Raw genomic sequence first — 24,338 nt, 5'->3', positions numbered from 1 at the left:
CTTTCACAGGTAGGTTATAGAAATAAGAGACCATTCCTCTTAACCATAAGTTGGGTCTTGAATATGATATCATATGATATTTTCTGTCTTCAGATTTTGATGTTTCACTTATCTCCATGTTTTAGTTGCAAAAAGCAATTTGTATTGTGATCAGACTATCCTTGAAGTGATTGAAAAAATCCTAGTGAGTAGCAACTTGGCAAACACAAGGAGCTTTCTCAGGTCTTAGACTTGCTGACTTCATTGTTTAAGTTAAATGCTAATTTTTCTAGACTGAATTAATTTTCACTTTTGTGAGGTATGGCTTGATGAACATAGGTCTAATAGTGTCCTTTGTATATACTATCTTGTTTCTATAAGTTTATAGAAAGTAAAACTGAGAACTAACATTTTGGCTGGACAAGCCAAGCTGGGAAAAATTGTTCCTTCAAATATTAGATCCCTTAATTTACTTTCCATTATTTATTTAAAACTTAAATACAAAATAGAAAAAGGAAAAAAGAGAAAAAAGAGAAAGGAAAAACATTGTCATGTGCACAGAAGAATATAAGGGAAGATTCAAAATATGTAACAATGAATTTCTATTTCAAGAAAGCATATATAATAATAGAAGACATTGTATTTGGTATTGTACATCTTTTCTTTGCTTCCTTGTAGGTTTTCTTTTTCTTGCATGGTTTTGCTTTTTAAAAAGAGTCACATTATCCTCACATTCATTATCTTGAGGATAGTAGAGTCTACTGGAGTAGATTCTACTCTAATCTTTCTCTTGGACTACCCGAACACTAATAACAATCTTAGACATATGAGTTATATGTATCTCATATATAAAACAAAGTTTTTCCTTAATTAATCCCTTGAAAATAGTCTTTGATGGCTCTTGTATGGCACATTTTCTATTGCATTCAGATTTATTGGCAACAAAACTCTGAAAATCTGATAGTTCATTCAATGTTCTTTTAATTATCAATATATAGTATTCTAGGACTTACTGTCTTTTATTGTAGTCACTGATGGGTCTTGTCTTAATTATAGTTCCAGTATATTTGAATTTGTTGTTGTTTTTGTTGTTACTTGTAAAATTTTCTCTTTGATTTGGGGTTTTCAAAATTTAGCAAAGATGTTCCTATTTTTCTTGTAAGATCTTTTTCAGGTGGTGATTGGTGGATTTTTTTTTCTTTTTTCTATTTTTACTTTTCTCTCTTATTCTATCACTTAAGTACAATTTTCTTTAATTATTTCTTAAACTATTATATTAAGATTCTTTTTTGATCATAACTTTTCTTATACGATATCTCACATTATCTTCAATTTTTTTTCATTCTTTGTATTTTGTTTTATAACAAATAATCTTTTATCTTCACTTTGACTAGTTTTAATTTTCAGACAGTCATTTCTTCCTTAAGACTTTGGAAGTCCTTTTCTAGTTGGTTGACTTTCTTTTCATAATCTTTTTGCTTTTCTTGAATTGCTCTTTCTCTTTTTTTAAAAAAAGTTTTTCCTCATTCTCCCTCATTTGATTTTAAAAGTCTTCTTTGAGTTCTTCTATGAATTCTCCTCTGAAGATGAAGCCCAGTATCTCTACTCTTGTAGTAACTTTCTATATTTGGGTTCTATCTTCCTTTGCGTGTTTTTTTTTTTTTTTTTTAATAATAAGAGCTTGTTAGTGTAATCATCTCTAGTTCTAGGGTGAGGGGATCTTGCCTCTGGTTTTCCTTCAATTATTCCTTCTGACCTAGAATCCCAAACCAAAACCTTCATCCTTCTCTCAACCAGCAGTTATTCTCCATTCCTACTTTAGCATTCAACTAATTCGTAGGTTCCTTTTGCCCAGGGCTCTGTCTCAGCAGCACAGCTGGGCCTAGTTCCTTATCAGCAGAAGTTCCCTCAATCTTCCCAGACTCTCCCCCTACCAGGTGAAAATTCTTGTGATTGGGACTATTCCCAGGGTCCCCCATAGCTGTTTCTGCTCAGGTAGTCTGGAGGTATTTACATTCTCATTTCTGACCCTCCTGGACCTGAGGCACAGTTTTACCTTATTTGTGGAAGAAATCTAGCGTGTTTGGAATTTTATGACTTACTCTGCCACCTCTCCAAAATCCTCCCCCAACCATAATCCACAGAGACTATTCTAGAGTACCCAGTTTCATATCTTTATATGAGGCTTTATAAAGTTGTCCATTATGATTTAACATTTACTTTAATATATTTAACATGTATTGGACTACCTGCCATCTAGAGGAGGGGATAAAGGGAAGGAGGGGATAATTTGGAACAGAAGTTTTTGCAAGGGTCAGTGTTGAAAAATTACTCATGCAAGTTTTATAAATAAAAAGCTTTAATTAAAAAAAAAGTTGTCCACTACTTTACATAAACTGTGCATATTTAAGGACTATTTCTTTGTCAGTATCAATAATATTAATAATGCATAGCATTTATACAATATTTTAAGGTTTAGAAATGTTACCTCATTTGATCTTCATAACTGTGAACTAAGTGGCTTTATCCCCAGAGACAAAGTGGCTTTCCTAGAGTCACATAGTTAATGACTATCTAAGATGGGATTCAAATTCAAGTCTTCCTGACTCAAAATTCAGCACTTTTTTCCATTATACTATCTCCCTGACTAATTCATGACAAGCTGTTAAAATGTGACTACTTGAATGTAGTCAAAAAAACAAAGAAAAAAAACCCATATATATTTAAAAAACTCTTAGGCTATATTCCATAATCTTAGGTCACTTTCTCATTGGTTTACTTAGTTTCTGCAGCCTATTATACAAGTCAGGGATATTTGGTTTCTTAATCCCCAAATTCCAGCTTTGATCTTCCTACCCCTATACAACTCATTACATTAATCCTTAGGGCTTGCTTTCTTCTTATGGGGATGGTTTATACTCTTCTTGTAAATCTCAGGTGATCCTCTGATAACTTGATATACAAATCTCAATGTTTTGCATCTGTTAACATAGTCCAACTGACCAATGCACAACTCAACATTGCTAATTCTTTAAATGCCTTTAAAGGGTGATTTTAAACTGATTTTGCTAAAGCTGTTCAAGTATATCCCTTTCAGTTACATATCATAGCTATGGAACTTAACTGTCCCTTGTAATGTTACCTTACTTAGTCACATTTTTGTGGAACCAATCAGGGGTATTAAGGACAGTATGCTTGTGCTATTATACACATAGTTTTGCTGTTTACTAGGAGAAGAGAAAATTTATTGTTTGCTATTAAAAGACTGTAGACAAAATGTGTAGGAATGAGAATTTCACTTACATTCCTCAATAAATATTTGAACCTGCTCTGTGTTACCATATCAACAAAGAACAAAGACCTTTACTTTTGAGGAGTGTTTTTAAAACTGTTTTAACGATGTTTTAAAAAGTTAATTCCTTTCCCTAGAGCTTTGTCTATGGTGGGGCTTGTCCTGATTGCTCTTGGTACTGGTGGAATAAAACCTTGTGTGTCAGCATTTGGTGGAGATCAATTTGAAGAAAATCAGGTATGTGCCCTTTGTTGAAAATAACTGGATCAATATGTCTAGGAAAAAAAATTTCATTGACAAGCTCATTGGCTACTTGGTTTTTTCAAGTGTGCTTGGAATAATATATACAGTGATAGAAGATGAATTAATCATGTCAGATAATCAGTTGGTTTTTATCCTTCACAATTGCTATTGATTTGTGTTCACTATTTTAAAAAATATCCTTTTCAATACAGGAAAAACAAAGGAACAGATTTTTTTCCATCTTTTATCTGGCCATCAATGCTGGAAGCCTGATTTCTACAATCATAACTCCCATACTCAGAGGTAAAATCGTGTTCTCACTTCTTCCTCTTCCTTAGAGGCAATATCACATTGTTGTTCATTGTATTGGGAGTCAGAGCTTGAATATGAATGCCAATTCTGCTAATTTAGGTCTTCTATTACTCTCTATGTTCTTAATTTCCTTACCTATAAAATACAAGGGTTTGACTAAATGATTTCTGAGATTTTTTCTAACACTACTTTTGATCCTTTGAAACTCTCTATAAGGAAGTACAATAAAAAAAGATGATTGCACATGAAACTGCAAATATACTATGCATAACTTGCTATTCCTTTCAAACATACAACAAAATTATTATGTAATTTTTTTTTTTTTTGCTTCTCTTCCATTTTTCCCATTTTAGAGATAGCTATCATTATGTAATGCAGGAGAAACTGAGCAAGGTAGAGATTAGAGAACAATTTAATAATTTACTTAATGGGGGAGGTATCTGGATGGGGATGACCTATTGGGGGGACATGATAGAGGTAGGCACATCATGGAGGGAGGCACTGGAGAGGCTCCAGATATTCTAATGATGTCTAAAATGGATAAAGACCTTTATCCCTAACATTAAGAAGGAATGGTTATAACCTGAGGCAGAGTAACTGATTAGGACAATTAGGGAAACGAGGTCTGGACTTTAAAAGGGAACAGTGGCACAACACATATAGCGCATTTGAAGACAGTATAGATTTTTGATAAATAGGTCAGGGGTCTAAGATTCCAGAGACCCCAAGGACCTAGTCCCACCTTCCATCAACATATAGTGTAAAAGACTCTAGACAGAGTGTTTAACTTTTAGGGATCTAAAAAAAAGACTTAGCCTCATCAGGTCAGGATGAGATTCCCAGCTTTCTCTCAAAGAACAAAAGGCAAAGTGGGAGTGGCCCCAAGTACTTGGGCAAAATAGGATCTTATCTTAGTTGAGACCAAGATAGTCCTCTCGATTCATTCCCAAATGCCATCTTTCACCTGTAACAACTTCTTCTCAATATCCTGTGGCATATTCCTTTCAGATGGTGGAGTTTGATGATCTATGCAGACAGTCATACCTGAATTCAAAACTCTAAATAAATATTAGCTGCAGTTCCAAAAGATTTTATCTCCTACAGCAATCAAAGCTTCAGCTGAATCTAGTTCTCAAGAATCATAGTAAAGGATTCATCCTAGAAAGTTTACAGCTTATACAGCTTATCCTTCATATCTAAGTAGTTGGTTCTAAGTTTAACATTACACAGATTATTTTGCTTTTAAAATACTCAATACAAAAAAAAATATAAATCGCATTTGCCATCCTGTTTCCACATAAAAGAAACTTTAAGATCTTTCAGATTTAATATTAATACTCTCTTCATTCTAAGAATTAAAGTTTTGGAAATAACTATCAAATTATGAGATCAGATTAAAATCCTGCTCTAGGTTTTAAAAAATTTTTTATAATATTCCTTAAACAAGAAGACTATCATGCATGTAAATAAACATTAAATAATTTGCTTAGACAAATGAGATATCTTTAGTAGAAATAAATTGCTTTCAGAAAACTTATAGTTCCAACAAACTTCTTTGAGCAGCTATAGACTTGAAAAATAAAAATAAAACATTTAGTTATTAACACCATATAAATATAGGCTGTTCCTTTAAACAGTAGAAGCAATTAAGATACAAACCAGCAAGGAGATGCAGTTGTTAAAAAGCCACCAAATTTAATGGGGGTAGGGGGATTACATCATCTGACAAAGTTGATTTCCATGTGGTCTCCCTTCCCCCATTCGACCATGCTTCTTGATCCCAACTTATTATAGCTAACCTTTTAAGGTGCTATTTCTCCAGGATCCAATCTGCCAGCTCAAGACAGACCCCAAACTCATGAGGTATCTCCTTTCCCATGGCAAATGGCAAATTCACTAGGGGTTCATGCCTTTTTGTTGTCATTTCTGGAAAGCTATTTTCTTCTCTCTTCTTCCTTCTCTCACGTCATCTCTTCCTGTCCCATCTCTCTCTTTCTCCTTCCAATGTTTACTTGCTCAAACCTTCTCTGACATACGTTAAACACTCCCAAACCAATACTAGATGCTTCATTTAAACTATTAATTGCTTTTGCAAATTAATCTCTCTTGTCCCTTGTCTTTAAATCAAAGAAAATTTTTTAACTTTAAACTTCAAGGTTCACAAATAACTGAACCAAATTTCATAAAACTTATACATGTCCAACAGAGCTGATAAATTTTTTAAGGCATAATTCATAGTTTACAAATTACTCAATATCTCTAGAAAACAACATACCATCTAAATAGGGAGATACAATCATGACCTCCCCTAAGGTAAGCTACTGGCATTTTGTTTTAATAACCTGTGTTTTAACTTAAAATCCAATCAAATACAGCTTTAAATTCCCAATAATATAAAACTATTTTTGCTTATATTTATTATATATACGAATACATTATATTTTACTTATATTTACTTTTGCTTATATTTAAAATAATGAATTTCACTAAATAGCAGTTTCTTTCCCTCTGGCCCCACGTGGCCCTGCTGCAGTCACTATACTAGGGAAGGAAAGGAAAGAAGCTACCATATTCACTCTCTTGATCCTACATACTTCCTTGATGTACAGGGTTACTGTGATCCCAAATGGGATCTACTAAAGGGTATTTCTGGTCATCTGAGACTACCCTTGCAGCTGGAGGGTTTCTCCTGTTGCACTCCTTCATAGTTACATCTCTAATTAGTCTCCTTACCTCTTGTGAGATGAGAGAATTCAAAATAGACATAAGTTCTCCTCCTGGGCACTAAGGGCCCCTGGAGGGGCTGATAGAATTAAATCCTTTCCTTCCCTTTCAGGTACAAATTTAGTTTTTGGCACACCCAGTCTTCAAGGAGCCATACTTAGGCCAAATAGTGCCTCCACCAATACCTTTGTCACCCCAGACAAAATAACAATACCTTATCATCTTTTTCTTTTTCTTGCTTTTTCCTTATATTTTGGCAGTTTGTCCCAATTACTTAATTTATCTCCCAAGGGACTACCTACTGGTATTTTCTGATCATTTTTCTCATTTCTTTCCATGAGGGCTGGTTGGGACTGGGCTACACCCATTGAATTTGGATGGAATCTAAATTCCAATTGTTACCAGTTGACCCCAGTCACCTAAGACTGTCCTGTCCTGTCCAGAGCAGCCCTCCAGAGTCTGTAACTCGACTCAAATGGCTCATAGGAGGCTTACCTCTGGGGTGCTACACAGAAAATTGCTTGACTGATTTGTCCTCACACCAAACCGGTCAGAATTTTTACTGTGGAGTTTCTCCCTTTGCTTTGCCTTGAGTTTCTCCACTTCGGGCCTACTTTACTTTGGGGAGCAAAGAGAAGCCCCTGAATGCTGGTGGGCTGCCTAAATCAAGGCAGGGCGCCATCTTACTAGCACCCAAGAGTTCACCTACTCACCAAGTAATGTGATCCCGGACGATCCCCCAAAACTGTGTGGTTCAGAAATGGTGAGGGGTCACTACTTAATAAAAAAGCTGGAGAGATTGAATTTGACCAATAAGTACATAGTTGCCCATATTTGACTGGAATAAGGAGAAAATGATGTCATGGGAGGATAGCAGGAAAGGGATTTAAGTATGCCCTTGGATCTATGCTCAAAGTCCTTCAGGCCTACTCAAACTCTGAAGTAGATGAAGCCTTACTCGATTTTCACAACTGTATTGAAAGATCTCACCTCATCTCATAACAAAACTATTCACAGCCAATCTTCCCAACACCCAAGGAATAGGGGAATATTATATAGAAATATAATGGCATATTCTTATCTATGCCAACTCACTTTTTTCCCTATGAGGAAACAGGCTTAAAGAACTCAGTAACTAACCTAGATTTTGCTGAAAGTATGGGTGAAAGAAATTTCTTTTCATTAATATAATGAAGTATGATCTGATATAAGAAAAATGAGTCTCAAATAGATAAAATGACAAGTCCTTGCACAATAAGTGGCAGAGACAGAATTTAAACCCAGATCCTTTGACTACATAAAAATTCCTTGTTCTTTTATCAGGGACTATGGTCAATAAAGAAATGCTATTTAAAACTGAGCTCCCTAAACCAATTGAATTTTCTTGTATGCATGTCAAAGTTTTATAACATATACAATTATTAGCATAGACATTTCAAATGTAATTATTAGCATAGTAGGACATTTAAAAAAATTCACTTTTATTTATTTTCAGCTCCAAATTTATCACCTCTGTCTTCTTATTGAGAAATCAAGACAAACAAAACCCAGCCAAATGGCACAGTGAAGAGATTGTTGGGCCTGGAGTCAGTAAGACCCAAGTTTAAATCCAATCTCAGACATTTACTACCTGTGGGACCCTGGGCAAATAACTTAAAAACTGTTTCCCCTTAGTTTCCTCATCTGTAAAATGGAATAATAATAGCACCTATCTTCTAGATTTGTTGTGATGATCAAATGTGACAATAATTGTGAAGTGCTTAGTCCCTGGCATATGATAGCTATTATGACAATTACGTAGCACAGTGCACAACTCCTGTTCTTGAGTTCATATCTGGCCTCAGATACTTATTAGCTGTGCATGGCAAGTCACTTCTCTTTGCCTCAGTTTTCTTATCTGTAAAATGAACTGGAGAAGGAAATGGTAAACCACTCCAGTATCTTTGCTAAGAAAACCCAAATGGGTCATGAAGAGTTGGATATGACTTAAATAAATGAATGAGCTATTATTGTTGTTGTTGTCATCTTACTGAATTTTTCAAGATAGTTGTAAAACAAATATGATGCTAGTAGGGTTGAGATTCTATCATGAAAATATTTATTTTTCCCTTGAGGGAAAAAAAAGATTCATATGCAAAATTATTTGCAGCAACATAATAGCCATTCACAGCCAATCTTCCCAACACCCAAGGAATAGGTGAATGTTATATAAAAATATAATGGCATATTCTTGTTATCTAGGCCAACTCACTTTTTTCCCTATGAGGAAACAGGCTTAAAGAAGTATCTTGCCTAAGGCTGAGGACCACGCTGAAATAAGAAAACAGGTTTCTCTTTATTATAACATAGATTACTGAAACAGGAGCTTTTGTGTATTAGAGGTAAAATGAAAAGTTCAGGTGGTTGAGTAAAGAAAAATTTTTATTTAAGTTGACTCTCAGATCCTTGAGATCAGGTTCTATTTTCAAAGTCTGTTTTATCTAGAATATGTATTTTATGTGGTAGGTGCTTAATAGTATTTTAGCTTAAATTGGTAACTAACCTATATTTTGCTAAAGTATGGGTGAAAGAAATTTCTTTTCATTAATATAATGAAGTATTATCTGACTTAATTTTCCCATAGTTCAAGAATGTGGCATTCATAGCAAACAAGCATGTTATCCATTGGCATTTGGAGTTCCTGCTGCTCTGATGGCTGTAGCTCTGAGTAAGTCTCTCCAATTCACTAATGCAACAAACTTATTGAGTTTACCATTGTCACAACACTGTGGATAGCTTTTTAAAAAATGTTTACAATCTTTGAGAATCTAGATAGAAAAATTGTATTCCTCATCCTAAAATGTAAGTATGGATGATTTCATGTTTTGTCTTTGTTCTTCCAGCACCTAGTATATTGCTTTTTACATCAAGCTGATTAATTCCTTTCTTCTTTAATGAGTTCAGCAACTGACTCATGGTCTTTCTCTTCTCTAACTACTTCTCTAATAATAGAAAACTTCAGCCTCTATGTTGCTACTTCCTCAAATACCTTTACTTTCCAGTTGTTCAACTTACTCATTTCCTATTTTCTATTCCTCCACTTTACCAGTTCTCTGGATGGGTTCTGTTACAGTACCAAAAGATTCCCACATTGCTGTTTCAACTAGAGAAAATCTTTGATTTCCCAAGTCACTGGGGTAAGAAAGAGGATAGATAGAAGTGAGTTTTGTCTTGGGATGGGTTGTCTTTCCTTGCCAGAGCACGGAGTACAGGGGGATAGAGAGTACTGAGTGAATACCTTGAAAAATAAATTTCTCTATATGATCTAAATCATGAAGACAACTGAAAGTATGAATATCCTCCAATGCTCTGTCCTGGATCTTCTTCTTTTCTCATTCTACATTATGTTGCTTGGTAATCTAATGAGTTTCTATGAAATCTATTATCATCTCTGTGTAGGTAATTCTTAGATTTATTTGTTTAGCCTTCACCTCTCTCTAGACTTCCAGTCTCTTGTCTCCAAATGCCTATTATGCATCTTAAACTTTATATGTCCCAAACAGAACAAATCCTCTTTACTCCTAAACTCTCCAGTCTTCTGAATTTTTCTCTTACTCTTGAGGGCACTATAATACAAATCACTCAAGCTTGAAACCTCATTATTTTCCTCAACTCATGTGCTTTCACCCTCCCATATACATTCTGTTATCGAGTTTTGTTAATTTTACTTTTGTAACATCTCTTATATATGTTACCTTCTCTCCTCACACAGTCATCAATCCCAGTGCAGAGTCTTCTCACCTCATGTCTGGTTTATTGCAATATCCTTCTAGTTGGTTCCCCTACTTCAAGTCTCATCCTATTCCATTCCATCCATTGTTGCTGTCAAAGTGATTTCCCTTAAACTCTAGTCTGACCATGTCATTCACCTATTTAATAAACTCTGGTATCTCCTTTTCACCTCCAGAATCAAACATAAAGTTCTCCTTTTAGATTTTAAAATCCTTCAAGATCCTTTTAAAAAAAATACTTTACCTCTTTTTTGGCTAGTCATTTTTCTTCATAGTCCTCCATTCCTGGAATTTTCTCCTTTCTTACATCCACTTCTTGGCTTCCTTCATGTTAAAGCTAACATTCCATCTTTTTATAAGAAGGCTTCTTATAAAGGCATCATTGCTAGAGCCTTTCCTCTGAAATTATCTCTGATTTACCATGAATGTATTTTATATGTACATATTTGTTGGGTTGTAACCCAACAAATAGAATGTGCCTTTTTTTGCCATTCTTTGTATTTGTGGCATTTAGTACAATACTTGACACATCATAAGTACTTATTAAATGGTACTTGACTAATTTACTTGATTGATCTCTCTTTCTGAATTCCTTTGTAACATCTGTTTGCTTACTACACTTGGAAAGTTAAAACATTAGCACAACTAATGACATAAGACAGAGCCAAATAGATGGTCCAAGTAATGTTAAAAGAGTTCTGGAAGATAGTAGAGGGAAGACAGGAAGTTTCCTGAGTTCTCTGCAGTTTTCCTCAGAAACAATGTTAAATCAAGTCTTCAGAGATTCTGGAGGAACAGAACTTATGAAGAGATGGAGTGAAACAGTTTTCCAGTTTAAGATAGCTTAGAAGGACTTCAGAAAAAGTCAGCCTCATTTAGGCCACAACACAGATCATCAGCAAAGACCTTCTTAGTCCTGTCTCAACTGGCACAGCAGGCCAGTATTTGTGAAGCCTTTAGCCCCAGTGCAGAAGGCAAATGGTCAGTCCTGGAAATTAGGCAACAACCAGTTGTGACTAGGTCAGGTTGCCACAGTACAATGAGCAAGTCACCAAACACCTGAGGCCCCAGTGCTCCAAACCAGTGACCTATTCATGGCCCCAGACAAGAAGTTTGGGACAGCATCTTCTGTGTCCCAGGAGCAGAACTCAACTTTAAAAGCTATGAAATTAGGGGTGGCTAGATGGTGCAGTAGTTAACATATCAGCCTTGAAGTCAAGGTGGCCTGAGTTCAAATATAGACTTGCCACTTAATAACTTTGTGACCATAGGCAAGTCACTTAATCCCAATTGCCTTGCAAGAAAAAAAAAGCTATGAAATTGGCACACACCAAAAAATGAACAAAAACCAAAAAGAACCTTGACCACAGAAAGCTATTATGGTGACAGGGAAGATCAAAACACCACACAGAAGACAAAATGCTTACATGTGAAACCTCAAAGAGAGGGTTATAAATTGGTCTCAAGCTCAAAAAGCCTTCTTGAAAGAGCTCAAAAATGTTTTTAAAAGTCAAATGAGAAGGTAGAAGAAAAATTGAGAAAAGAAATGAGAAGTATTCGAGAGATTTAATAGTTCAGAAAAGGAAGGACAAAAATTGATTGAAGAAAACAATTCCTTAAAAAATACAATTGGCCAAATAATGGGGAAAATTCACTGAAGAAAACAAGTTCTTTAAAAGTAGAACTAGCCAAATGGAAAAGGAGGTATGAAATTAATTGAAGAAAATCATACCTTAAGATTAGAATTAGGCATATGGAAGCTAATGACTATGTGACATCAAAAATCAGTCAAACGGGCAGCTAGGTGATGCAGTAGATAGAGCACCAGCTCTGAAGTCCGGGGGACCTGTGTAATGTCCAGGCTAGCTTTCTGGGGGAATCTCTGGATGGGCTTTGGTCTTTAGGTAGAGAGGTGATTAAGGCAGGAGGGCCACCACGAGGCTGGTCAAAGGTGGAGTCTTGAATCTTCTCTGTTTCTGAGACTCTTCTGTGTCCATGGCTGAGAAACTCCTCCCAGTTTTTCCAGCCCTTAAATACTTCAGTATGATTATATCACTACAGCAACTGAGCATGTACAATCATTATATCACCATATCACATTAAGTATATGTTTAGAGTAGGTGCTTAACTATAAGCACCCTGCTGTCTTCAATTCAAGTACACCTTTTCAGTTACAGCCCTCTAAAGACCTGAGTTCAAATCTAATCTCAGACACTTAATACTTCCTAGTTGTGTGACCCTGGGCTAGTCACAATCCCAATTGCTAAACAAAATCAAAAGGATGAAAAAATAGAAAAAAATGTAAAATGCCTCATTGGAAAAACAATCCACCTGGAAAACAGATCCAGGTAAAATAATCTAAGAATTATTGGATGACCTGAAAACTATGATTTTTAAAAAGAGCCTGGACAGCATCTTTCAAGAAATCATCAAGGAAAATAGTCATTGAAAAAAATTCACCAGTCATTTCCTGAAAAATACCTCAAATGAAAACTTTGTGTGTGTGTATCTCCAAATTTCAGAATTATCAGTTCAAGGAGAATATACTGTAAGCAGCCAGAAAGAAACAATTCAGATATCAAGGAGCCACAATCAGGATTAACCAGGATTTAGCAGCTTCTACATTAATAGATCAGAGGAGAGCCTAGAATATGATATTCCAGAAAGCAAAGGAGTTTGGACTATAACCAAGAATCAGTGACCCAGCAAAAATGAGTGTAATCTTTAAGGGAAAGATCTTTATTCAGTGAGATAGTGGACTTTGAATCATTTCTGATAAAAAAAAAATTAGAACTAAATAAAATTCAGTCTTTAAATACAAGACTCAAGGGAGGCATAAAAAGGTAAACAGGAGATAAAAACTGTCATTTAAAGGTTAAATGACCTTTAAAAGGTTAAACTGTTTACATCCTTACATGGAAAATGATGCATGTAACTCTTGAAAACTGTATCTTTATTAGGGCAGGTAGAAAAGGATATTCATAGACAGAGAATGTGGGTATAAATTGAGTGTGATGTGATATAAGAAAGAAATTAAAGGATGGAAAAAGGATTATAATGGAAGAAGATGAAAGGGGAGGTCAAATTTGAATAAGTTATGCCTATTACAGGGGAAGGAAAAAAGGGGTGAGATGAGCACCACTTGAATCTTAATCTCATAGATTTGGCTCAAAGAGGAAACAAATAACCTGCACTCTGAGTTGGGCATAGAAATTTGTCTTATCCTATAGGGAATTAGGAGGAGAAAGGAGAAAGAAATTGTAGGGGATGATAAAAGGAAGGGCAGATTGAGGGAGGTGCAGTGGTCAGAAGTAAAACAGTGGTGGGAAAAATAAGAGGGAAAGAAATACACAGTTGGTAATCATAACTGTGGATGGAACAAATTCTCCCATAAAACAGAAGCAGATAGCAGAATGGATTAAAAACCAGAATCCTACAATATGTTTACAAGAAACACATGTAAAACAGAGAAATATACACAGAGTAAAGGTAAAAAAAAATGGAGCAGAATATATTATGGTTCAGCTGAAGGAAAAAAAAAAAGCAGAGGTAGCAATCCTAATCTCAGATAAAGCAAAAGCAAAGTTGGTTTTAATTTAAAAAAAAATAAGGAAAGAAACTACATCTTGTTAAAAACTATCATAGACAGCAAAGTAATATCAATACTAATGCCACCAATACAATGACACCAAGTGGCATAACATCTAAATGAATTGCATGAAAAAATAGACAGCAAAACTATACTAGTAGGGGACCTCAACCTCCCTCTCTTAGAACTAGATAAATCTAACTGCAAAATAAGTAAGAAAGGAATTAATAAGGTGAATAGAAATTTAGAAAACATAGATTAGATAAAGCTTTGGAAAATGAATGAGGATAAAAAGTAATATATCTTTTTCTCAGTGATACATGGCCTCTATAGATGCCCATGTGTGAGGGCATAAAAACCTCAATCAAATGTAGAAAGGTAAAAGTATTAAATTAATTCTTTTTAGGTCATGATACAATAAAAATTGCATGCAATAAATGGCCATGGAAAGATAAACTAAAAACTAATTGGAAATAGAAAATCTAATCCTAAAAAAAAATGAGTGTGTCAAACAACAAACCATAAAAACAATTGATAACTTCAGTCGAGAGAACAACAATAATGAGACAACATATCAGAATTTATGGGATTCAGCCAAAGGAGTTCTTAGGGGAAATTTTTTTTTAAATCTCTGAATAATTAGAAAGATAAAATAGAGAAAGAGGAGATAAGTGAAATGGACATGCAACTAAAAAGGCTAGAAAAAGAACAAATTAAAAATCCACAATTGATTACCAAATTAGAAATTCTGAAAATAAGAGATTAATAATAAGATTGAAAGTAAAAAAAATAACTGAACTGGTAAATGAAACTAGCAATTGGTTTTATGGAAAAGGAGCCCAATAAAATAGATAAACCTTTGGTTAATTTGATTTGAAAAAAGGAAAAAGAAAACCAAATTACCAGTATAAAAAAATGAAAAGGGTAAATTGGCCACTAATGAGCAGGAAATTAAAACAATTCATAGCTATTTTGTCCAACTGTATGCCAATAAATCTAACAATCTAATTGAAAAGAATGAATATTTTAAAAAATATTTAACAGAAGAGGAAATAAAATTCTTAATGAACCCTGTTTTAGAAAACAGAAACTGAACAAGCCATCAATGAATCCCCTAAGGAAAAATCTCCAGGGCAAATGAATTTATAAGTGAATTTAACCAAACATTTAAATATTTATTTATTTATTTTCTTTTTCTGAGGCTGGGGTTAAGTGACTTGCCCAGGGTCACACAGCTAGGAAGTGTTAAGTGTCTGAGACCAGAATTGAACTCCCATCCTCCTGAATTCAAGGCTGGTGCTCTATCCATTGCGCCACCTAGCTGCCCCGTAACCAAACATTTAAAGACTAATTAATTTTAATACTATATAAACTATCTGAAAAAAAAAATAGGTGAAGAAATCTTACCAAATTCTTTTTATAACATAAATGTGGTGTGGGGATACCTAGATTAGGAAAAGCCAAATTAGAGAAAGAAAATTAAAGATCATTCCCCATAATGAATATTGATACAAAAAATTAAAATAAAAAATATTAGTGATAATATTGGTCATAAATTGCTGTAATGTCTTTGTTATATTTTTATCACCAGGATAATACACTATGACCAGGTGGAATTTATACTAGGAATGCAAGACTGATTCAATATTAAGAAAATCAGTATTCAGGACATATCAATAACAAAATAAAAATCATATAATTATCTCAATAGATGCAGAAATTTTTTTGATAAAATCCAACACCCATTGTTATTAAAAACATGAGAGCACTGGAATAAATGGAGTTTGCCTTAAAATAATAAGTAGTACCTAAGAATATTAGCAAGAATTATATATAATGAGGATAAGCTAGAAGACATCTCAATAAGATCAGGGGTAAAGCAAAGATGTTCATTTTCATTATTCAATATAGAATTAGCATATTGCTTTAGCAATAAGAAAAGGAAAAGAAATTGAAGGAATTAGAATAAGCAATGAGGAAATAAAACTATTACTCTTTGTAAATGACATGATGATATCATTAAAGAATCCTACAGAATCAACTAATAAACTACTTGAAATAATTAACAATGTTGGCAAAATTGCAGGATATAAAATGAACCCACATAAATTATTCGATTTCTATATATTACTAACAAAGTCCAGCAGCAGGAGATAGACAAATTCCACTTAAAGTAACTGTAAATGACATAAAATATTTGGGAGTAATCCTGCCAAGACAAACCCAGGAACTATATAAACACGATTATAAAACATCTTTCATACAAATAAAAGAATATTTCCATAATTGGAAAAATATCAATTGCTCATGGGTAGGTTAAGCTAATATAATAAAAATGACAATTCTTCCTAAATAATTTGCTTAGAGAATTGAGCCAAATTAATAAGAATACAAGTCATTCCCAAATTATAAATAGCCAAAGGATATGAATGGATGGTTTTTAGATGAAGAAATTAAATCTATTGTCATGAAAAAAAATGCTCTAAATCACTATTGAGTAGAGAAATGCAAATTAAATCAACTCTGACCTAACACGTGTCAGATTGGCTAAAATGACAGAAAAGAAAAATGCTAAGTGTTGTGGGAAAATTGAAACAGTAATGCATTGACAATGGAGGTATGTGTTGATACAACCTTTCTGGAGAGCAATTTGGAACTATAATAAAATTGTATATTCTTTTATCCAACAACTACTAGGTCTATATCCCAAGTAGCCATGTATGAAAGTTTTTAGTGGTGTTCTTTGTGATATCAAAGAATTTGAAATTGAGGCGATGCCCATCAATTGGGGAATTAATGAACAAATTGTGGTACATGGAATTTAATGGAATACTTTCTATTATTAGAAATGATGAGCAGGCAGATTTCTAAAAAACCTGGAAAGACTTAGATATACTAATGCTAAGTGAAGAGAGTAGAACCATTGTACATAATAACAGCAACATTTTGTGTTAATCAACTTTGATAACCTTTGTTCTTATCATTATTCCAACAATCTAAGACATTTGCAAAAGATCATGATGGAAAATTCACATTTAGAGAAAAAACTATGAAGTCTGATTGCACATTGAAGCATACTATTTTTATTTATTTATTTTGTTTTTTTCTTTCACATGTTTTTCTCCTTTTGTTCTGATTCTTCTTTCACAACATGACTACTGTGGAAATATGTCTAATATGATCGTACATGTACAACCTATATCAGCCTTGCCATCTTGGGGAAGGGGAGGGAGAGGAAGAAAAAAAATAGAAATAAAAATCTGGTGCTCAAAGGAGAGATAAGAATTTTATAAGCTAGAATAAGATAGAACGAGAGAAAAGGATGGAGATTTGGGAAGTCATATGTATAGAAATGATTAAGCTAGGAAAGCTGAGGGACTCAATTAGAAATGAAGTAGTGAAAAGTCATAATAGCTGATTAGTGATTTAGTTATGGTATGAGTCAATTCAAGTAGACATTATATACCTTAAAGGTCACAAGGTTATTTTAATTTTGATATATTCCAAGCAAAAACTGTTTGTTTTTTTCTTTATATTCTAACACAGCACATGAAACATAATAAGAGTTTTAAAAAGGCTTGCCAATTGATTCTCTGCTCTATTTCTCTTTAGTTGTGTTCGTCATTGGCAGCAGCTTGTACAAGAAGGATCAACCTCAAGGCAATGTAATGGCTGAAGTTGCCAACTGCATTGGTGTAAGTATGACAAACTATTCCATGGTTATGTTTAACCATCTTAGAATATTCTTCTTTACTGCTTCACTTTTTTAATGCCACATAATCTGCAATGAAACAACTTTTTGAAAATATCAGGAATTCTAAGATATTCTTGGTTTCTTCTAGTTTCATTTAGGTTAACTTGGATGCTTGGCTAAGAACCTCTACAAATGTCCTTTTTTTTACAATAAATATACATATTCTTAAAAGTTGCCTGCAAGGAGAGAACCACTCCAAATACTCATCTGCCTTCCAGATGGCTTCCATTTTAAAAACTGAAGATTCTTCCACCATAAAGAGCTTTAAACTAACATTTAAATGAATTACCTGCCACTTAACTAGCTGTGTGCCTTAAGCTTCATTTAAGTCATTCTGGACTTCATATCTGGAAGGTCCAATCCAGGCCTTCTGACTCTTCACTCAGTGCTTCTTCTATCATATATTCTCATTCTCCGTTAGAAGGTTCATTATTCCTTGAATGAGACATTTGATCAAATTGAGGGTGTGACTTTTTGAATACTCCAAATGAAAAGTTGTTATTCATAACTTAAAATCATTGACTTAAGGGTCATTTCTTATTCCATCTGACTCAATCCTTTTAAATGTGAAATCCAGAGAAGTTTACTTTCTTGTCCAAGATAGTTAATAAGCAAAAAGTGAGTAGGATTTGATCTTCTAGTATAGTATTTATTCAACAGTATCATTATCTTGATATTTGTTGTTGTTCAGGTATTTCAGTCATGACTGACTCTTTATGACTACATTTGAGCTTTTCTTGGCAAAAATACCAGAATTGTTTACCATTTCTTCTCCAGCTCATTTTACAGATGAGGAAATTGAGGCAAATAGGGTTGAATGACTTTACCAGGTCACACAGCTAATAAGTATCTATGACCAGATTTGAACTCATCTTTCTGACTCCATGCCCGGTGCTTTATCTGATGGACCACCTAGTTGCCCAAACTTGAAATAAGAGATAATATTAAAATTGATCACCCCCAAATAGCACCTATGTTTAATTACTCTGATAGTCATTGCTCATCACCAGTTTTCTTCTGATTTATAAGAACAAGAATCCCCTTTATTTTTTGTCTTTTTATCGTTGTAGTGTTTCCTGATTTTTTTTTACCATCTTTAATAGTGACACCTTATTTTGCTTTGTTTTTTTTTTTTTTTCCAGTTTGCAATCAAGAACAGATTTAAGCACAGGAGTAAAGAATTCCCAAAGAGGGAGCACTGGCTGGATTGGGCTAAAGAAAAATATGATGTAAGTGTTTTATTCATCTTAAACTGGACCCAAACAGTGGCTTTCCTCTGGAAAGAGAGTCAATAGAGCTTTCCATGGGATAGTCACTAGTTGAGATAAATTTAATTCATTATCAGGTTTATAATATGAAACCACCTTGTTTGTTCCTGAAGTACTTAGCAAGCATATTGCTATTGATATTTCTGAATGTATTTGTCTGCTTAATTATATTCTACCATTAGTCTTTCTGCCTCATGAAATTTCTCTCTTTTAAGATGTTACTCAAACACTGACTTTTATATCAAGGGTTTTTAAGCCTTTTTGTGACAGGGAGATATTTGTTAGTCTCAAGCTTATAGACCCTTCTCAGAAAAATGTTTCTAAATGCATAAAGCATTTTGTAAAGATATAGATGTGAATGTATCTATATAGGTACACATGTATTATATATGTGTATATGTGTGTCTGTATACCAAGGAAACCAATTATATTAAAAATATTATCTAAATAATTTTTTTAATTAACAGAGTTCTTGCGAGCACTTTCTATAGACTAACTTTAAAAGCCCTCTTCTACAGGGAAAATTTCCCAATTCTTATATTTAATTATTTTTACATATTTGTCTTTATTGTGTTTATTCCTTTTCTATATATACCTGCTTCTGTGCTTATTGTTTCTCTCATTTGAACATAAATTCCTTGTGAGTAAAAATTTTCATTTTTTTTGGTATTTATATCCCTAGTAACTAACACAGGGACTGGCCCATGGCACTTACACAATACATTTCTTATTTATAAGTTGATGTCACTTATATGTATGCTAATTTTATGATTTCATAGCCAAACTCTGCTTTTTATGCACTTGGTACATTCCTGTAATATATATATATATATATATATATGTATATATAGTGTGTGTGTGTGTGTGTGTGTGTGTGTGTGTGTGTGTGTGTGTAAATTTGGAACCACAGTTTGAAAAATTGTCAAGTTCTTCTAGGCTTCTTGATCATGTTAGTTTTCATAACTTCTAAGCTTTTTACTCATATGAATTTCCAATTGCTTATATATTTTTTGGACTCATGACAAAGGGAGGCATACTGGAGTTGGCAGGTGAGAGATGAAAACTCTTATGAGGTGTCTTGTTTTGCTTCTCTTTGTTTTAGGAACGACTTATTGCCCAAATAAAGATGGTTGTAAAGGTGATGTTCCTGTATATTCCTCTCCCAATGTTTTGGGCTCTGTTTGATCAACAGGTAATAAAGATTGCTGAGTCTGCATTTTACAATTTATTTGTTTATTTATTTATATTTAGCTTCCCAAGAGATATCCATTTGGCAGGCTAGGAGAGTCTCATTCCTAGCCACACTGATGGTGATACTTCTAACTCAGATATTAGGTGAGAAAGTTAAATTTGACCAACATTCTATGAAAAGCTTTGGTCAATTAAAAAAAATCACTTTAGTATCTGAGGTAGAAGTGTAGCCAGCAGAACAGCTTAGAATGATCATTGCTCACTAAGAATTCAGACAATTTCAATCTTATGATATAATTGGCTACTTACAATTATATTATTTTCAAGGGCTCAAGATGGACTTTGCAAGCAACAACCATGAATGGAAACTTTGTAAGTATATAAAATATCTTTCTAAAACCTTAGGCATTCATTGTTCATCTGGGCTTCTGATCAACGAAGTCTCCTTTCTCTCTTTTAGGGAACGATTGAAATTCAGCCTGATCAAATGCAGGTAAGATTGAGAACTTGGAGTACTTTAATTCTTGAAACTTTGAAAATGACTAAATTAATTGTGTTAACTTTATTCCTAATTTATTTCCAACAGACTGTGAATGCCATCCTGATTGTTATCATGGTACCCATTGTAGATGCTGTGATTTATCCTTTAATTGCCAAGTGTGGTTTCAATTTCACGTAAGTATAAGTTACTTTATATATCACTATAATGTATTATATACATGTGGCACATATGTATATGTGTGTTCACATATAAATATACTATATAAATATGTGTATACATATACATATATGTGTTTTTATATATATATATATATGTATATATGTCTCTCCCTCTCTCTCTCTCACTATACACACACACACACACACACACACACACACACATACACACATATATGTGTTGTTTTTTATTTTTATGTGAGGGTTCTATGCCTCAATAGATCAAATTTTTGGAGGGGAATGACTTTTTATTTACTTCCTTTCACCATCCAACTTTGCAACCAATAGTCTAATTTAAATTGGTCGAATATAGACTCATGGACCTCTAAGAACTTGTTCTTTAAAATTAAGTATTCTTGAAGGAAATCATGACTCTTACAAATTAGGGTATCCTTGTGCATCCAGGAGAGGTGAAGGTTAATTAGGCAATTTTGATTCTCTTCTTTATAGGATAATAGATTTCAAATTAAAAAGGATCTGGAGGCCATTATTAGTAATCCCTTCCTTTTACAGATGAGTAAACTGAAGCCAAGAGAGGGCAGCTGATTTGCCTGTGATTGCCTAGCTTCTAAGTGTCTGAGACAGAATTTGAATTTGGGTCTTTTTGTCTACAAGTCCAGTGTTCTATCCACTGGGCAACTCAGCTGCTTCAGGAAACATTTTTTGACTTGAATGAAGCCTCCTTGAAATACTTTCAATTAAACTGTTTTTTTCCACTTAATCTAGTCATCTCCAGTAGGTCAACAGTGAGTAGCTAGGTAATGTAAATTAAAGCCTTCTAGTAATTAGGAACTGCAATTAAATTAATTAGCTAATTATATGACTAAGTTTATTCAACCTGCAGAGATATTTATTTCTGTTGTGGGCCACTGGTGAAAATTTAAGAGACCCCTAATTTTATTTTTAGAGGGTCTTTTTGAATGGTTTGGCTGATCTTTACAGACCAGTATCAATCTTTTCTTCTTTGGTCCAGACCTGTAGTGTTAGTTGTTCTTAGTGTAGAAACTCCTTCCACTAGTTTTGCAACTGAGTACTTCACTTATAGTGAAGTATGTATTATGTATTCCTGTAAGAAATAAAACTTGCACCTACATCTTTTTATTCCAAAGCAAGTCTTCTGTTCATCATACAATGTTGCCTCTAGTTGCAGATGAGTATTCCAAAGTATAATGCACAAATACTTTAAGAACGGTTTGTCTTATTCATTTTTTGAGCGATTAGAATTATTTCTCTTCCTACTTCTCTCTGACCTTCTCCTATTTCCTCTCTGCTTCCATCTTGCTCTCATATTGGTCCTCCAAATCTAATGGAATTCAGTCCCAGACTATGCTTATTTTATTTGTATAAAGCAGTGGGTGAGGAATTTATCTTAGATATTACTATACATGTTCTATATCTTCTCTCTGCAGGTCCTTGAAGAAGATGACAGTGGGCATGTTCTTAGCTTCCATGGCTTTTGTTGTGGCTGCCATTGTACAAGTGCAAATAGATGTAAGTTACCCTTAGAAATTATTAAGCATCTGAAGGCATTTCTCCCAGTGGCTATAGGGAGGTTCCTTAGATAATGAAAGAAAGGGAGTTCAGGTTCTTTTACTCCCTTGAAAGCCCTTAAAGTCTAAACGGTAAACCTTGTTAACACAGTTAACTTTCTAAGTGCATTAATATATCACTTAAAGGTAAGGAATTAACAGACTATCAGTTTTGGGGATAAAGATCAAAAAGATTGTGAACAAATTTGGGAAGTTTTTGAGAAACTTCTTTGAAGAACAGAAGGGAAGAAAGTATCTCCCCAAATGCCATTTGTAAACGGACAAAAAATTAATTAGGACAAGGCAGCCTTCGACCAATTTTTTTAAAGGTTCTTTTCCTGTTTTGACAATTTCTCCTCCTTCTATTTTTCTGTTTCTTTTCCTAGGTATAGCCCACTTCCCCAAAGTGCTTAAAATAAACATTACAGCATATGTTTATTTTCCTTCAGAGCAAAGTGGATTCCCAGCTGCAGACTAGCTGTGGCATCCCTCTCTAAGCCAAAATGACACACATTACTTCCTTTTATATCCGTTGTTCTAGCTTGCTTCTCTGTTCATTGCTCTACCTTGTTTTTATGTCCATTGTTTTAGCCATTGTTCTGGTTTACTTGCTCTAGTTTGCTTTTCTGTCCCTTGATCTATCTATTGTTATAGCTTGCTTTTATGTCCATTGTTTTAGCTATTGTTCTAAATATTTTTTACATTTATTGTTTTAGCTACTCTTCTGGCTTGTTTATTCTAGCTTGTTTTTATGTCCATTGCTTTTGCCATTGTTCTAAATATTTTTTTACGTTTATTATTCTAGCTACTCTTGATTATTTATTCTAGCTTGTTTTTATGTCCATTGTTTTTGTTTACTTGGTTTCCATTCCCTGTACCCTAATTTGACATATAACCTTCATGCCTTACAAGCTGTGTTTTCCCCTCCCCACTTGAATGTGTTTTTCTCCTTATTTAAAAAAAAATTTGTTTCCATCTATATTTTATTTAGATTCACTCATTGTTTAACTTAGGTACTACATCACATACTGCCTTCTCCTATCCTAACTATTTGTGTTTTCCCCCCTCTTCCCCTTTAAATTATCTTGTATTTACTTATCTGGGTACATATTGTACTTCACCATCCCCAAAGATAGCTCTCTGAGGAGAGTTAATGTTCTGCTTTTATCTTTTCTTTGCTTATGGCAAAACTAAATGTTTAGGTTGAATTCAGTACAGGAAACAGGAAAGATGTATAATATATATTTTAAAATGTCATCTTGAGCCCACATTTTCTAAAATTTGCCAGACGTCAGTATATTAGCTTAGCAAACAGCACAATTAACAATGAAGAAATGTGTGTGTAAGTGTTGATATGTTCAAAACCTGTATTTTAGATAATAGATATGTAATAGTGTGCTAGGAAATATTTAACAATCAGATATAGGAACGGAAGAAGGGAATATACCTAATACAGTTTAAAGTTTAAGCTTGGTTATAAACATTTCTCCATCACTTTCTTAAATCTAGATGATCAAAAAAAATATGTTGTAACTGAAAATTTAATATTCAGCTGTTGTGGGCCAGTTTGAGTTGGTTCTAACACATGCCTGTATATAAGCCAATTGAGAGATTTTTCATTATGATTAGGACTACTTTTATGTAATTTTTATTTAGATACAATTCCACCTTTTGTAATTACTACATTAAACTATTTATTTTTTTCCTTCCAATTTTTCCCAGAAAACTCTTCCAGTCTTTCCTACAGGAAATGAAATCCAAGTTCAGATATTAAATGCAGGCAGTGAATCCTTACAAGCATATTTTCCTGGACAAAATATCACCGTAGGAGTGGATCAGGTAAGTAGAAGCAAGTAGAATTTTTCATATATTTTATTTCTTGTTTGTTTTCACTTTGATTTGGAGCTGCTATTCTCCAATACACTAGATGAAAAATGCCTATTACCTAGACCGTGTTAAACATTTGGGTG

General features: G+C 33.8%; 1 protein-coding gene across 3 annotated transcripts in view; it reads left to right on the top strand.

Annotated features, from left to right (window-relative positions):
* The window catches only part of SLC15A1 (solute carrier family 15 member 1), a 53,939-nt gene that overhangs the window by 14,467 nt on the left and 15,134 nt on the right, over positions 1 to 24,338 (top strand). For all 3 annotated transcript variants that reach the window (XM_074299406.1, XM_074299407.1, XM_074299405.1), the window contains 11 exons: positions 3,409 to 3,508; positions 3,727 to 3,817; positions 9,174 to 9,257; positions 17,522 to 17,604; positions 18,806 to 18,892; positions 20,034 to 20,123; positions 20,450 to 20,494; positions 20,583 to 20,615; positions 20,709 to 20,797; positions 22,249 to 22,330; positions 24,091 to 24,207. In XM_074299406.1, the coding sequence (XP_074155507.1) occupies positions 3,409 to 3,508; positions 3,727 to 3,817; positions 9,174 to 9,257; positions 17,522 to 17,604; positions 18,806 to 18,892; positions 20,034 to 20,123; positions 20,450 to 20,494; positions 20,583 to 20,615; positions 20,709 to 20,797; positions 22,249 to 22,330; positions 24,091 to 24,207 (901 nt within the window). The remainder of the gene's footprint in view (positions 1 to 3,408; positions 3,509 to 3,726; positions 3,818 to 9,173; positions 9,258 to 17,521; positions 17,605 to 18,805; positions 18,893 to 20,033; positions 20,124 to 20,449; positions 20,495 to 20,582; positions 20,616 to 20,708; positions 20,798 to 22,248; positions 22,331 to 24,090; positions 24,208 to 24,338) is intronic.

Source organism: Sminthopsis crassicaudata, chromosome 3 (assembly GCF_048593235.1).
Source record: "Sminthopsis crassicaudata isolate SCR6 chromosome 3, ASM4859323v1, whole genome shotgun sequence".
Taxonomy (NCBI): Eukaryota; Metazoa; Chordata; class Mammalia; order Dasyuromorphia; family Dasyuridae; genus Sminthopsis; species Sminthopsis crassicaudata.
Note: the sequence above shows the minus strand (reverse complement) of the source record. Positions and strands in the feature narration are given on the sequence as shown.